The sequence below is a fragment of the Citrus clementina genome, unplaced genomic scaffold (assembly GCF_000493195.1).
Source record: "Citrus clementina cultivar Clemenules unplaced genomic scaffold, Citrus_clementina_v1.0 scaffold_9, whole genome shotgun sequence".
NCBI lineage: Eukaryota > Viridiplantae > Streptophyta > Magnoliopsida > Sapindales > Rutaceae > Citrus > Citrus x clementina.
In genome coordinates, this window is record NW_006261964.1 from 15,157,114 (window position 1) to 15,173,201 (window position 16,088).

General features: G+C 34.1%; 2 protein-coding genes and 1 long non-coding RNA gene across 3 annotated transcripts; 1 reads left to right on the forward strand and 2 right to left on the reverse strand.

The window, feature by feature from the left end:
- The first annotated feature begins 1,323 nt into the window (after window positions 1-1,323).
- LOC18033093 lies at window positions 1,324-6,172 on the forward strand. Its single transcript, XM_006420846.2, has 4 exons — window positions 1,324-1,469; window positions 1,650-2,402; window positions 3,333-4,825; window positions 5,537-6,172. Exons 2-4 carry the CDS (start codon window positions 1,739-1,741, stop codon window positions 5,594-5,596), a joined length of 2,217 nt encoding a protein of 738 aa, XP_006420909.1. The 5' UTR covers window positions 1,324-1,469; window positions 1,650-1,738; the 3' UTR covers window positions 5,597-6,172.
- A 180-nt stretch (window positions 6,173-6,352) lies between these two features.
- On the reverse strand, window positions 6,353-9,488 carry LOC18032379. The gene is made up of 7 exons (XM_024183780.1): window positions 8,909-9,488; window positions 8,677-8,826; window positions 8,431-8,583; window positions 8,262-8,318; window positions 8,064-8,165; window positions 7,349-7,929; window positions 6,353-7,237 (listed from the first exon to the last, which is right to left on the reverse strand). The coding sequence occupies exons 1-7, from the start codon at window positions 9,453-9,455 to the stop codon at window positions 6,626-6,628; spliced, it is 2,202 nt and encodes a 733-aa protein (XP_024039548.1). The 5' UTR covers window positions 9,456-9,488; the 3' UTR covers window positions 6,353-6,625.
- A 5,706-nt stretch (window positions 9,489-15,194) lies between these two features.
- Window positions 15,195-16,087, reverse strand: LOC112100694. Its single transcript, XR_002907006.1, has 3 exons — window positions 16,060-16,087; window positions 15,604-15,705; window positions 15,195-15,211 (listed from the first exon to the last, which is right to left on the reverse strand). It is a non-coding gene; the product is annotated as an uncharacterized LOC112100694 (long non-coding RNA).
- Between the last annotated feature and the right edge of the window lies 1 nt (window position 16,088).

The following is a 16,088-nucleotide window of genomic DNA, read 5'->3' on the forward strand; positions in this document are numbered from 1 at the left end:
TGACTGAGATTTTTTATTTTACTGTTGTACCTGCTTATGAGAGATACTTAGGGTTGCCAGCAACGGTGGGATGGAAGAAAAAAAGGTATTTTCAAGAGTTTCAATATCGTGTAATGAAGAAGTTGAGTGAGTGGTCTACAAAATGTTTTTCTAAAGGGGGCAAAGAACTGCTAATTAAAGTGGTTGCCCAAGCAATTCCTTCCTATACAATGGGGGTCTTCCGATTACCAGTGGGGTTTTGTAATGAACTTCAGAGAAAATTTACAAAATTTTGGTGGGGAACGACGAGTCAGCAACGAAATATTCACTTGTTACAGTAGAATTGTTTGAGTCGCTCGAAAAAATTAAGTGGACTTGGTTTTAGAGATTTAGGATGTTTTAATCAGGTGATATTGGCTAAGCAAGAATAGGTGTTGTTATTGTATGACAATTCTCTAGTGGTGTAGGTTCTAAAGGCTCACTGTTTTTTTTTTTTTTTTAAAAATCTTCTTTTGATTAAATAACTTAATTGTTGATTGATTGTTAATAAATAAAAAAATAAAAGAAATTAAATTTTATTCATATACTAATATTAAAAGACACATGACAAAAAAATTTTAAAAATTCAGTAGAACTCATATCAGGAGAGAATCGTAATATTTTTTTAAAGGAATAATTGAAATGTAAAATTTTGATATTTAAATGGCTGTAAAGTAAAATTTTAATTTATTTTTTTAATTTTTCAAATCTAACGGTGAATGGTGCAGTGAATAAATCATAAATGAGAATGAAACGACACCACATCTCCCCTCGGGAAATGTAACCGAAGTAGTTTAAAGGGTTAATTCCACCGTGTCCTCATATGTTTCAATATTTTTTACTGCACTCCTAAATGTTTCAATAATTTTCACTCCGCACGTAAATCCGTTAATTTGACCATTTATTCTAACGGTCAAAGGATAAATTTAAAAGTTCATGCTTTAAATATTATTTGATGCTGATAAATTAAATTTATTTGATAAGTTAATTGATGAAATTATTATGTAATTGCCTTTAATTAATAATTTTTAATATAAATATTAATTATTAAATTAACATTTTATATCATTTAATTCTTCTCCAATTTAAAATAAGCGGCATTTCTGATATTTATTTAAATTTCAAACAGTTCCGTAAAAAATAATGGTCAAATTAACGGAAATAGGTGTGGGATGAAAATTGTTGAAACATTTAGATTCGCGGTGGCAAATGTCAAAACATATGAGGGCTGAGTGAAAATAACCCTAGTTTAAACTTTAACCGAACAAGTACAATCAAAATCGAATCAAATCCAAATTAAGAAACTCTTCAGCATCTGTGTTCTCTTTGGAATATCAACTCCAACATCTACACATAACTGCCCAGATATTTACATCACGGTTTTTAATTCAAACAAACGTTAACAGCATAGATCGAGACAGCTTTGATTGAGTCGACTCATTCACAGCTCGGTAAATTCTTTATTTTTTTAATTTTTATTTTTGATTTACCTATATATGTAATGTCATCTGTAAGTTAATGGGCGAGTCTTAAATTTTGATGTTATGAGTTATTTTTGTTGTATATTCTTAGCAACCAAACTGAATAGAGTGAAATAGTAACTTAATATGTTTCCTTTCATTTTCTCACAGTTTTCTTGGCTACCAGAAGAGGATTTTGGTCGATTATTTCATAATTGGTTTGATCAATATGCGTAAAGATTAAGTGGAAGATTGTTAAAATGGGAAAGACAATGATGTGTCAAGCGATCGATGTATGGACATTTAGTGAGCTAGTGGGTGCATTCCTCAATCTTGCTATAGCTTATTTCCTCTTATGTGGATCAGCACTTGCCTATTTTGCGTCGAAGTTTCTTGGTTTGTTCGGATTGTCTTTGCCTTGTCCGTGCAATGGACATTTTGGTAAACCCAATAAGATTAGTTATGGCAACTGCTGGCAAGGTTTTCTTGTTGATTGCCCCACAGAGAAAATATCTAATATTCAATTTTTAGCTAAGACTAAGTTCCCTTTCGATTCAATATTGGCCAGTAACATGAATCCTCAATCGAAAGAGAGAGAGTTTGATAAGGGCCATGTTGCTTCAGAGGGTGAAACATCATGTGCTTCGTCTTCACGAGAAAGAATTGGAAGAGATTCTTCGATGAAAGAAGGAAGGTTTGACTTTAAAGGGAAGGTGGTTAAGAGCCACAGGCCAAGATATGGTATCAGGCGACATCGAAAAAGTGTTTTTCGTAATGAAAAGTCTCTGTCATTTTCATCGTTTGATCAGTTAGTATCAGATTGGCAATCTGTTTTGTCATCCCCTAGCAGTTTCAGTAAAATAGGAACTGAAATTAGTGAAGGCAGCTCTGTTCCTGTTCATCGAGGAAGTGAAACCATTGAAGGTAAGTGCAAATAATGTGATCCAAAAGATGAGTTTTCAGTATGTGTTTATTGCTGATGAATGTATTTTATCTTTAGTTCTGATAATTTTTCTTTTTGCATGATATTGTAGCCGTGGTTGATAATGCATCACTGTGTCTGTGGTGTCATTTGTAGTGAGAATAATTACCTTTCATTCAAAATTAAGAGAGAATAATTGAATATAAATGTTTGTTGTGGGCTCAGAAGATAATTTTTCTCACATAAGGAATCATGATGTCCTTTTATGGGATCACGGGTCTCTTTATTAGTTCTTATTTGTGGTGCACGCTTACATGGAATTTGGGTAGCATTTATGATCGATTTGATACTAAAGAATAGAACTTTTATTGTTCTAGAGTGAACCACAAGCTCATCTTATTTTGAAGAAACTATTAACCTCCTGTGGTAGAGATGAGTTTGCGCTGGGCATAAATAACCTTATATGCAAATAAAAGAGTGCAAGAAGTTTTTTTGGCTTACTATCCTGTATCTCAATGCGACTGGACTGAATGATTCCCAAATATCTCTTGTGATATAACTCTTATTGGCTGAGGCTTTACTACATCTTCTATGTCAGAGTTGAAGAATAGCATGCTTGATATGAGCCTTCAATTACTTTCAGAATCTCAATTTTTTTTTTTTGGGAAGTGCAAGAGGTATGCTTAGTAAATAGATCAACTTCGGTAAACCTTTTGATAAGTGAATGGTTGCACCCTTTGAATCAGGCAGTAATTTGTGTTTAGGAATGTTTCACTTTGAGGTGGTAACGTTTAAGTTTGACATTTTTCTTCAGTCATAAGCCTCGCATGGCTTCATAATGGTTTTGTGCATACATTACATGCTTGCATTTTAATTGATTGTTTCTTCGTGTGCTGATGCTGCTTTGTTGTGGGTGGTTATGCTGTTTTCAGATAGCAGAGGAGCTTCGAAAGAAGATGTAACTATGACTTCTGAATCTAATGAACCTGTGGACAAAAATAATACTGTTGAGAAGGACGCATCATCTGTTGAAGTGTTAAATTGTGATCTGCCAGGGGAGCTAGGTTTAGATGGAAATGATATAAGTACAATCAGAAGTTTGGAAGAAGCACTAGGAGAAGAACATGCTGCTCGTTCAGCTCTGTATCTTGAACTTGAGAAAGAAAGAAGTGCTGCTGCAACAGCTGCAGATGAGGCAATGGCAATGATTCTTCGGTTACAAGAGGAGAAGGCGTCAATAGAAATGGAAGCTAGGCAATACCAGAGGATGATAGAAGAAAAATCTGCATATGATGCTGAAGAAATGAACATTCTCAAAGAGATCATAATAAGGAGAGAGAGGGAAAAACATTTTCTGGAGAGGGAAGTTGAAACATTAAGGCAAATGTTTTTTGATGCTGAGACAGATGATACAGCAACTACACAGGAGCAAACTGCAACTTCTTCATCATATTCCTGTGAGGATCCCCTGATGATGCTGCAGAAGATTAGCAAATCCGTTGTTGAGAAGCAAAAGGTTAAAAGTGAAAACGATTTTCCGGATTATGAGGTCACTTCTATTGGGTCACAGAACTATTCTGTTACTTCAGGAAAAGGATTACTAAACCCAGAATTAGATGAAGTTGACTCTTCAAAACCAGGATACATCCATAGACATCCAAGTTTACAAGAGAAGGGCATGGAGTCTATGGAAAAGAATCCAATACAACAAACAAGGGAGGAGCAAATACCAGCAGAAAGTTCACAGTTAAACTGTTCAACTACTCAGGTACGTAATGTCCATGAGAAAATCATCACGCTGGAAGTGGAAAAGCAGGAGCCAGCTGATGAACTCAAAAAAGCTATGGAGGCTTGCGACGAAACGAAGATAATTGTCAAATATAGCAATGATAAAGTGGAGAAGCATGGAAAAGGTTCACAAAGCTCAGTTCCTGTAAGAGATCTCTGTGTTTATGATGTTCATGTCATTGGTGATGAACTTACTACATGTAATGAAGATAGTGGAAACAATCACGGAGACCTATCAAAGAATCTTACTTTGGACATTCCTACCAGATGTGACAGTCCAGTTATAGATAGGTCAGACACGGAGGTGGACATGAAAAGAAGCATTTCAGACTTAGTTAGTAGACAAAGGAGTTTCTCACAAGGAAAAACTTTGCTAACTGATTTGCGGCGAAATTCTATGTCGGCTTTTGATTATGAAAGGTTGAAAATTGACAATGAAGTTGGTTGTCTTAGAGAAAGGCTTAAGATTGTGCAAGAGGGAAGAGAGAAGCTCAACTTCTCTAAAGGGCATAAGGGAAGGGAAAAGATCCAGTTGCAGCTTTTGGAGGACATAGCGAGCCAACTTCGAGAGATTCGGCAATTAACTGAACCTGGAAAGGCAGCACGGCAGGCCTCTTTGCCACCTTTGTCAACCAAGGTCTGTGTTAAAGCTTCCATTCACTAAGCTCCAGTTGATTATTTTCTGATATTATCACTTTTTTGTTTTCCTGATGATCAAATTCTTCCGTTAGTGGAAATTACTTGTGTACTATTACTTAATGTCATACACATACAGTGGATACGTGCATAATAAGCTTTCAATAAATCCCTACAGTTGGTAATGTGTAAACATAAGTTTTTTTTTTAAAAAGTTAAATTTTTATTCATTAATTTTATTAAACCAATGGAGTGGATCTTAAAAAAATATAGCTTTTAATGTTGTCAACACATCAACTATATCTACCATTGGATTGAATGCAATTGATAGTTAAAATTTAAATAATCCTTTTAAGTGAAGAATTAATGGAACCTCGTTGTATGTAAATATGTATTTTGGCCTGCAATTCAAAAGATTTTGGAATGTCACTCTTGTCTGATATTGTGTTGGGGGAGTGATGGGTTTATTTGGTTCCATGGTCAGCAAATGATACTGTAAGGGTAAAATAAAGCGAAAAAAAGGCGGGGAAAAAAAGAAACCTATTTCTGATCCTGTATTCGATCTGACGTTTTGTTTGCTGAGCCGTAAATATGATCTCCTCACAGAATTTATTGGTTATTTTTTAATTGTATTCACTATTTTTGGAGCAGTGCTCCTGCTTATAACATGCAAGTCCTTTTTTCACTGATTGTGAGAGCTTAATATTGTCAGGCTGTTTCAAAGAAAAGGCGATCAAGAAGTATTTCTTTAGTAACACAAAAAACCTCTTGAACAACGCAATTTGATTTTGGTTATTCAACTGGAGCTAACTGTGGCTCAGTGTGCATTAAGGAATCTTTAGTGAAAGAATCCTTAATTAAAGTTCCTTTCAGTTGGATGCTTGGTCAGTCAAACCGTTTTTCTGCTAGAGTTTTGCATGTACCTTAACTGTACAGAGGGCTAAATCGACAACCAGATCCCTTTAGTTTTGAAGCCTCATGATCAAAGCCTCTGAAAGCTTGCAATTAATATCTTTATCGTGGACTTCTATGGAAGCTTCTAGCTGCATCTGTCCTGGAGAAGGGAATGGAGGTATGCTAAATTCCTTTTAACAGGTGTAGAAGTCTGTCTTCTTGATAAAAAAGAGAAAGTAAAGAGTTGTAGAAATCTGATTTTTGACTATGTGTTAGCCTTATCGGTACTGCTTGGGAATCAAATTTTTGTTGATAAAATTTCTCTGTTATTCCCACACAAGTACTGATTCTCTACTGTTTTATTTTCTGTTTCTGGCTTCCTGTACTTCTGGGTTAACATATTGGATTATAGCTGTAATAAATATGGACTATGTTATTGTCTTCTTGGTTACTTGTGTTGTGTCGTCATTGATTTTTGTCATTTTCTACAAGAATCTCGGAAATAACTTTTCAGGGATTGAAATATAGTTGGAATTATGAAATATGCATTCACTTTGAAGTATGAAATTTATTTCAACAAAGGAATAAGAGAAAATTAACATTCAGTTTTGTTGTCTGTAGCTTGGTGTATCTGTATAGTTTTCTTCCATTTTTTCAATCATCGGAGCTGCTTCATTTCATGACTGGGATTGCATTTTTGTTCACATATATAATTTGTTACCGTTTCTGTTTCACAACACATTTTAACTTGTGTCCCCCTTGCACTAAATTTCATTAACTTTTATTAGAATCCCACTGAATTTCATGTTGACAGCGTAAAATCTCTACTCAAACTATAAACTGGAAGCAATTAGAACATTCAAATTTAGAATAGAAACCAACCGTTACTTAGTGTATCGGTGATGAGCTAGAGAGAAAACACCTTGTAGCTAGGCTGTGGAACCTTTTTGAATATGGCCAACATAAGATCAACATATAGAGGAAGTTGTATGAGAGCGAAATAGGCCATGGGCAAGCATGTTGCTGCATACATTGGAAGTGCCATTGACCTCAACATGTCTCGAATAACAAGGTAATGCCCTGCACAGAATGAGATCCATACAGAAACAACAGATACGTGTAGGGATGTTAAGCCGATAAGAAGCTTTCTGGGCAAGGCCATGGCGAAATCTTTTTCTTGGTATCGAGAGGTGAGAATCGCTAGGCAAACAATCAAGGCTGTAACTGAGAAGCACAAAGAAATTAGTGAAGAGATGGCAAAGATGCGAAATGCGATCTCTTCTAATAAAATTGGTTTGCCATTATCTTCATTGAGACCACCTGGTACAGTTGCTGAAGCTGCAAATGCAACAGTTGCTATGAGTGCTGCAACAACAGAGCAAGCCTCAGAGGTTTTGATGAGCCATTTACTACCCTCTTTAACAAGTCTTTTGTGTGTTTCTGTGAAGAGCTCCTTTGGAGTTTGGCCATTCTTGTTATATCGAACAAAGAAATTTTGTGGCATAGATTCCTTAACGTACTGCATGGCGTAGGTGGAAAAATTCAATTCAGTATGGAGAAAATAACAGAGAATTTTAACGACATTATGCTAACTGCAGGTTTGTTGGAGCTTTTCTCAAATTGAACATACCTTATACCACTTGATTTCCCATTGCATTTGCAGTGCAGCTCCTGGAATTAGTGAAGAAGGCCGATGGTTTTCAAACATAGCAGCATAGTGCAATGCACTGTTCCCTTGGTTATCCAGTTTCCGGAAGGCATTCTCCATTATCATTTTTTTCTTCAACAAGAGTTCATAGATATGAGTTTGCCTGTGCTCAACTGCCAAGAGGACGACATTTTTCCCATTAGCATCCTCGTCTTGGATGGCCACTGGAAATGCATCTAAAATTTTCTCCACGATTTCCAACACTCCAGTCTTTGTTGCAATCAATAATGGTGTTTCTTTTCTTCTCGATTGTTGAGTGTTTTTCTTCTCAGGAGTTGAAAGCACAATATTCTTCTGAGATGTCTCTGTATTTTCAGGAACTGGTCGGGCTCCTGGAACTAAGAAAGGCTCTCCATGTTTATTGTCAAGTCGAGAATTCTCAGGATTCTGTCCATTATCGTCATACTTGTACAAAGAAGCACATTGAACTAGTTCCTTCATCACCAGATAAGCCCATTTGTGTCTCACTTTCTTTTCTTTGATCCTGCTTATCCTCCAAATTCCTAAGTGCCATAACATGTAAAAATTGTTTGATTCTAAGATATGGACGAACCTCAACGAATGTAAACAAGAAAGTCTTAAATGAGCTCGTAAAACCTTCGAACCTATGCAAGCAGACAAATGAATGAATACATACCTATGCCCAGAACAATTAGCAAGGCCTTCATCATCAGCTTGGAAAACAGAACAAATGTGGTGCAATTTGGAGGACAGAAATGATCTTCTTTATCTTCCTTCTCTGATGTTTTATATCATAACATCATTATTATGTAGCTCATCTTGATTAATATTAGATACTATGATGTAAGATAACGTCATAATGATGCTTAATTACCTCGAGAAATGACATTCTGTTGAGGATCTTCTTCATCTAGTTCATCCTTTGGTTTAGCTAGTGAAAAGATAGTGTACAAGAGCCAAAAAAAAAAACAAAATGATGAAACTAAGAAAATATAGTACTAGTGCTAGATAGAAAAATTGTAAGATCTGTCAAATTAACATACTGAGTAATCCGCTAAGTATTCGGAGAGAAGTCCATAAGAATCTAAAGAAGTTGATGCATGTTCTATAGTTTTCTGGAAATTTAGCAGTGCTATCGGCTCCGTAATTCTTTGAGTAGTCGTATTTTTCTTCCCTCAACTCATCAACCGACACACCTTGCAAGTAAAATAAAACAGTTTTAAGGACAAAAATAATGAATAGTGGTTGCATCCTGAAAGCTGCTAAAATGATGAATGTGTCATCCTTACAGTCATAGAGCATAAGATCAAACAGCCCAAGACAGCTACTGCTCCTGAATGCATTAGGCTTGCCGGCTAGGATATGCAGAGGAGATAGTGCATTCTCATTCACACAGTTTACAAGATCAGGGTAACAGCGTATAATATGAAATGCCAAGCCTGTAAAACTAACAGATCATCAACATTTAAAATTTTTCCAGAATTTAAAAAACAATAGCATAATGGAAAATGGGTTACATACTAAAGTAATCTCCGGATATGGCAGCGTGAAGAATAGTGTCCCCATTACTTTTTCTGCCCAAAGAACTGTCTTTATCATGGCTGAGAAAGTGGAGGCAAAGAAATGCAGCCTTCTTGCCATGAAGAGCTGCCAAGAACAGAGGAGTCTCGCTATCTTTGTTTCTAGCAGCGACAAGTTTGGGGTCTTTTGATGCCATGCAACGGCACATTTCTACGTTCCCAAGTGCTGCAGCAAGATGAAGAGCAGTGTTGCCTCTATTATTTTGTATTTTCAGAATGTTTGATGCATTTTCTCCCATGGTTTCCACCAGTCTGCATACGACGTCGCTATGCCCTGATGCTGCAGCAACATGCAGAGCTGTATCTTCTGATTTTGTGATTTTGGACTCTTGAGACATGGGATTACTCTCATAAGCCTGTACAATGTGATCCCAGTGGCCTCTCATAGCAGATTCAAACAAGTTGTCCATCTCCATCTGCATCGATTTCTGCAAACGGATTATAATATTGTTAACCAAGCAGCCAAGCAAAGATTTGGTTTGCATCATATCATTTCTGACAGCACAACCTTTTAAAGTAACACTTCAATTTTTTAGTTCCACAGAACTAAAACAGTGATCCACGTTCTCCTAGTTTTATAACTTGGGAGATCATGTGTTTTTGTATCGGTTTTATTTTTCCTTTTTAGTTTTTTGTTCCTACTTTTTTCGAGATTGCATAAAGAAAAAGAAAAGAACATTTGACACCACATGATTTGTTAAAATGGTCATTCTTCTTTCGGAGAGTTCTTTATTTTAAAAATAGTCACACAATTTTTTGATACTCACAAACTCATTTTGTTCCTAGAAATTGTCAAGACAAAACTTCTAATGTTTGTTTAAAAAGAAGATTTGAATGTTGCAGAAAGGCTCTCTGTGATCATTTCTAAAAATAAGTACATTTTCGTGATTATTTTATTAAATTACAGAGATGTTATTGTCATTTTTCCCATTACATAAAGTATTAAATACCGTCTTTTATAAAATATTGGACAATAGTACTAGTATCCACACAGAAACGTGATTTTTAATTAAATACTTAAATGAAAAAAAATGAAAAAAAAAAGCTTAAATGGGGGACCATAATATAATCCATCAAACTTGAGAGGGTTATAGCATAAAAATATTAATTAGAAGGGGTCAAACAATGAACATAGTAATCCCCTACACAGTTACGCACCCCAACCAAATCCGAAGCAAATCCATGCAAAATTCCAAGCAAAAAAATTTCTCCTCAAGGCTGGGGAAAGGAAAAATCGATCTCCTGGCCTCTTGTTTGCTTTCGCTGCAATGTCAAATCAGTTCACCATCATTTTCATAAATAATTTACTTAAAAAGCTTTGTCATCAATCTGAGCATGCAATTATTCTTGGCTTGGCACAAAAAAGTTGGACAAACGGCACGGCACTACTTTGCAATCTGGGGTTCCTTAGGTATCTCAGTGCAATACATTCATTATGCACATGTTTTCATTATATTGTTGCCATTACAGGTGTACAATATTTAATCGAAAGAATAAAAATATTCGGAATCAATGAGACTCTGAAATTTTTCTCTAGTCGGCCTTGCAATGGAAATGAATCTACTTGCAGTGGAGCACAAGCATTTCTTTAGACTTTAGTAACGACATCGAATTTCTTTCTTTTAATTATTTTATATTATTAGCACATTTGTTTTCTTCATAACGTGCGACTAGTTTCATTTTAAAAACATGGCGATTGCTTTGTTGCTTCTCTGCTTAAAAAATTCACTCTACATAACCTTTTGTCTTCTTTTAAAGCAATTTAAAATATTTATTTATGGAAAAGAGTCAAATATTGCCACTTAATTAATCAGTAGTGTCGTTCCACTTTCAATAATAATTTAATTTCTTCAACGTGAAGAGATTCATTTCTTCTATAGGCAACTTAGCCCTATGCATAGACAATATTTAATATTTCTTTTCTTTTTCAAAGACTAGCCTTTAAAGAAAGACTTATATGAGATCGTATAAATTATGACATTGTTTTATACCGTATCATGAAGGTGCAGATTATTGTTCTCGTAATGAAGTAAGGTGGGCACTTAATGAGATTCGTACATTTAATAACATAGTCAGGTTTTCAATCAATTTTATTTAATTAACATCTGAATTAAAATTATCAATCAATTTTATTTAATTAACATCTGAATTAAAATTATGGGAGGCAAAAAGTGAAAAAATAGATTTAGAGTTTGCTCATCCATTTACTTTCTAAAAAACAATATAAATAGAAAATTTCGTCTAATAATATTAAAACACCTACTTTAATTTTTTCTTTCATTGCCGCTACCATATTTTCTCGGGTTTTTTAAATTTAATTTAGATTAATTATACTCACCCCATTGCTAAACCGCTCTTTCCACCCATATAAAAAAAATATATTTTCTTTTTTATAAAAAAAATGTAAGAACTTGGTCTAGATAGAGTTCAAGTGGTGTTTAACGGTGGGGTGAATATCATTTTTGCTAGATTTATTACAAACTCTAAAGGTTATCTAATCTTATCTAATCCCAAGAAATTGATGAATTACTAATTGACAAAACCCTATCCAAGTTTGCTCAAAGCTCACACCCTAGCCTAGAGGTTTATGTTTCCCCAGCCTCCCCCAAAACAACAAAAAGGGTAAGGGGTGGGGAAAGTCCAATTATCTAAATCAATTTTTTTAGCCTCTACCTCCTCTAAATTTGAACTTAGGTGGCGAATCAAATAAAGCTATTTGAAAAGCAATCGTCCATACACAGTAGCCCAAAAGTTGATTTAAAGAAACATATCCAACGCAAAAAGAGCATGAAAAAGAACATAGCAATAAACTTAACACAAACTAGCACTAATGATGATCCGACAAAGAGCTTCTAACTCTTCTTTATTGAAAATAAAGAATCCAAATGATCCCAGAGAGAGCTTCTTGACCTTGACATTTATCAATAAGGTCACACTCGAACTATTCATGCTAGTGACAAGTATCCTTAGGTTGAGGAATTGGCTCATTTTGATTGGCTTGGTCTCGATGCATCTTGTCTCTAGGGCAGATTGTCTCAACGTCTTCAGGACTATGAAGGAAAATAATGCCGTTGAGTCCTTTAAGTGGTTGTCTGGGAGAATTTCAAGAGTCATAGTAAAATGACTTGTTCTAAGATCTCTAGCGACGGCCCCAACTATTGATACCAAAATTTCGCTTAACAATGTGGTCAAGATTTAAAAGGTTCATTGTGAAAACTCATCATCGCAGCGCCGCGTGACTTTGGTATTTCGATGTTTCTGTTGTGGAAGAGCGGGTTGAGCAATTACCAATATTATGATGACTGTGACTTCTGGAGAAATGTAAATGTGGTGATACAAAGAAAATATGACAAAATAATTTACGTGGTTGAGCTTAAAACCTACATCCACGGGCAAAAACCTAGAAGATAATTTTACTAACAAATGAAAATTTACAAAATTTGGCAACTACTCTCAAAACCCAATACCCAATACACCCCAAATGGATACTCTTGAAGAACTCACTTGCAATGCTTTTAGATCTCACAATTTTTGGATGCACAACAAATAAGATTTTTTCTCTATTTATAGTGGAACTTCACTATTTAATGCACTTAAAAGTCTTCAAAGAATTGGCAACCAAAGTCCTTAAAAAATCGGCATTGAAATCTTCACGCATGCATGGCTTCAACTTGTCAAAATATTTATGCCACATAATTTGAATTTCAAGCCATCCATGTTTGAAAAGCAATCCATGTTGCCATCGAATTTAACTTTACAGCAATTCTCCACCTTGGCGAAGATTTGTCCAAATCTAAACTGATTACAAAACTCTCCATATATTAAATTATCCTCCAATATCTGGTTTCTTAATAATTTCAAACTTGTAGGATATTGATCAAATTTAGACAATGCTCAAACTTGATCGCTATCACCACCTTAGTCAACATATCTGTAGGATTTTCTGCAGTCTTAATTTTCTAAAGAAGAATCTTTCCCTCGTCAATAATTTCCACACAAAGTGAAATCATTCATCGATATGCTTTGTATGTGCACGATAAACTTAGTTCTTTACTAAGTAAATAGCATTTTGACTATCGTAATACATGTTAACATGTTCTTGGACCAATCTCAAATTTTTAAGTAAGTCTTGTAACCGAATAGCCTCATTAATAGCCTTTTTAATTGCCATGTACTCAGCTTTTGTGGTTGACAGTGCAACTATAGACTATAGTGTGGACTTCCAACTGATTGGCCCTCCGGCAAAAGTAAATTCATAGCCGGTGGTTGACCGTCATTTGTCCAAATCACCAGCATAATCAGAATCAAAGTATCCAATCACACTTTGACCAAGTGTATTATCCTGCTTAAATAGTAAACCAACATCCGCGGTTTTTTGAATGTACTGTCAAATCCATTTTATAGCTTTGCTAATGTCCTTTACTAGGATTATGCATATACCTGCTCACTATACTAACTGCTTGTGAAATGTCAGACCTAGAGCTGGCAAAATTTGACACGACCCGATTACCCGACACGAACACGACATAAATAAATGGGTATGTGTCGTTAAATTTAACACGATTATTAAATGGGTCGGGTCCGGGTCAACACAATTTTTTTTCGTGTCGGGTTAGGGTTAAAATTCTTGACCCATTTACCCGATTATATTTTTTATTTTAAAATAATTTACATATTCTTATCATTAAAACTCAAATATTAGAGATGATTTTTTTTTATTCTTTAAAAGGGTGAATATAAACACAGTGTTTTATTTATAAAATTTTAAATACATTTAGAGCTTCAATAGTGTAAATGTGTAAAAATTGATAGACATGTATATTTTATAATATATATATATATATATATATATATATATATATATATATATATATATATATATATATATAAAATTAAAACCTCAATAGTGTATATGTGTAATATATTCGTAGATATGTATATTTTATAGTATCGATAAATTATGTATGTATGTATGTACATACGTATGTACTATAGTGTAAAAACACTAGTAGAAATGCCGTAATTTGGGACCAAAATACTGGTCGCAGAATATACAATTTTAGTCGCTAAAACTTATCTACGATCAAAAAATGGTTGTCGCAAACTCGCCACATTATGTCTGTCGAGGAATCTTTTCCGCGACCAATCGTTAAATTCGTCACTGATAATGGCTTTCTGTGACCAAAATACATCGTCACAGATTAATTCATCTTTTGTCGATTGTTATATTTTGCGGCTACTTAATTGGTCGCTGATAAGTTTTCTACGACCAATAACTATTGGTCGCGGTTTGCATGTTTCTGAGACAAAATTTAGCTGTCGCAAAATCATGTTTTTTACGATGAGCAATTATTGGTCGTAGATTAATTATTTTCAAGGTAAGGTAATTCATTCACTTTAGAATATTTTTCCGTGGTCATTGACTTTGTGGCTAAATCTTTAAATGTTTGTTTAATTTCTTTTGAGACCACCTATAGTGGTCACAGAATATAAAATTTTGTCAAATTAATTTTATTTTTTATTTTTATTTTTTGCAAAACGAAGCAACATATTGAAAAGATTAAATGTAATCAAATATGTTAAATCTTACATAATCAAATTTAAAACATTAATGAAATTATGAAAAAAAGTTTGACTAATTGAATAACTGGAATAATAATTACATATATAATGTTGGATCACGTTTCTCTTGTCAAATGACATACAAAAGAAGAGTAGTTTGACAACATATGACCAAAATGAAAAAGAAACCAAAAGCTAATGATCACTAACAAGTCACTTCCACTTCAGAACACAAAAAAGAGATACCAAGTAACTAAACTGAAAGTCATGGATCAAAAGCATGCAAGTTAGGTAATCAATTAAGGGGCAGTGAACAAGAATTTCTCAATACGATCCAAGCGCTCTTGTTGCTTATTCATGTGCTCCTGCTGCTTATCAACTATTGCACGTGTATCGGTTAATTCAGTTTGGCATTTTTTCAACTCATCACATGTTTTACCCAACTCAGTGGAGTACTTTCTAATTCATTACGCGTGCTCTCTAACTCTTTTGCTTGACTATCAATGATCCCTCGCATTTCATTTTCTACTTGTGATGATGCTCTAGATCCAGAAGTAGGTAGTGTAGGCCTAAATCCAAAGCCTTTAAAGTTCTTGCCAACAACAAGTTCAACAATTTCTTTAGGTGACAAAGGTGTACCATCTTCAGCAACAGGTGCTTGTTCTATTTCTTTCATCTTTTCCTACAAATGAAATCAGCAACCATATAGTAAAAGAAAATAAATGTGTAGTACATATTTCTTAGGCTTCTTTCAACATTTATAGCCAAAATGAAAAAAATAAATAAAAAATAATGTAAAACAATTGAACAACATTACAACTTATTAAATAAAGATAAAATTTTGCCAATAAAAGTCTTTGAAGCTTTTATTCTAATTCAACATTCCTTACTCATTTATAATTTTTATTCTATTTTATATAATAAACCTATCATTAAAATTTCAGAACTAATTAAAATATATTAAATATCCTATTAGAACAATGTCATTTTCATTTAATCATTCTTTTGATTTTAGAGGAAAAATGTTTCCAACATATATTTATTGCAAAGAGAATCATAGCTTATTATACTTACATAGTCATGTTGTGCTTCTGCATTGCTCCAACCTTTCTTGATGCTAAAATGTGTGATATAAAAGAGTTCAATCTCATTAGGTTGCTCTCCAGTGGCTTTCCTCTAGTTTATTATGCAACAAAATTAAAAAAAAAATTAAGACAAGTATCTACACTTTAGTAGAGGTAGAATAGAAACACAAATCATTATTCAAGTAACAATCAACATCAAACCACAAATACTAATCTGTAGCTGATAATTTCAAAAGTTAATTTTAGCCCATTATAGGCCATCATCAGCAATATCATCCAGAAAAAAAAAATTGTCTAAAGATTTATCAACTACTCTCAAGCATTAACACATACATAAATCATTCAAGAATTCCATAACAATTGCCTAATAGTATAGTAACATAAATCAGAAACTAGAAAGTGTAAGACCATCCAAATTAGAGTGTAAATACAATCTTTAACTTACTTTTTTTTCACGATGGCCAAGAAATGACA

What these genes read in the sequence shown, in the direction of transcription:
- LOC18033093 (XM_006420846.2), top strand. Translation starts at nt 1,739, where the DNA reads ATGGGAAAGACAATGATGTGTCAAGCGATCGATGTATGGACATTTAGT. An exon ending in AGGAAGTGAAACCATTGAAG is followed by an intron (nt 2,403 to 3,332) that starts GTAAGTGCAAAT and finishes TGCTGTTTTCAG; the next exon opens with ATAGCAGAGGAGCTTCGAAA. An exon ending in TGCCACCTTTGTCAACCAAG is followed by an intron (nt 4,826 to 5,536) that starts GTCTGTGTTAAA and finishes TAATATTGTCAG; the next exon opens with GCTGTTTCAAAGAAAAGGCG.
- LOC18032379 (XM_024183780.1), bottom strand. Translation starts at nt 9,455, where the DNA reads ATGATGCAAACCAAATCTTTGCTTGGCTGCTTGGTTAACAATATTATA. An exon ending in GCTAATTGTTCTGGGCATAG is followed by an intron (nt 7,930 to 8,063) that starts GTATGTATTCAT and finishes TATGGCACTTAG; the next exon opens with GAATTTGGAGGATAAGCAGG. An exon ending in GGGAAATCAAGTGGTATAAG is followed by an intron (nt 7,238 to 7,348) that starts GTATGTTCAATT and finishes TACGCCATGCAG; the next exon opens with TACGTTAAGGAATCTATGCC.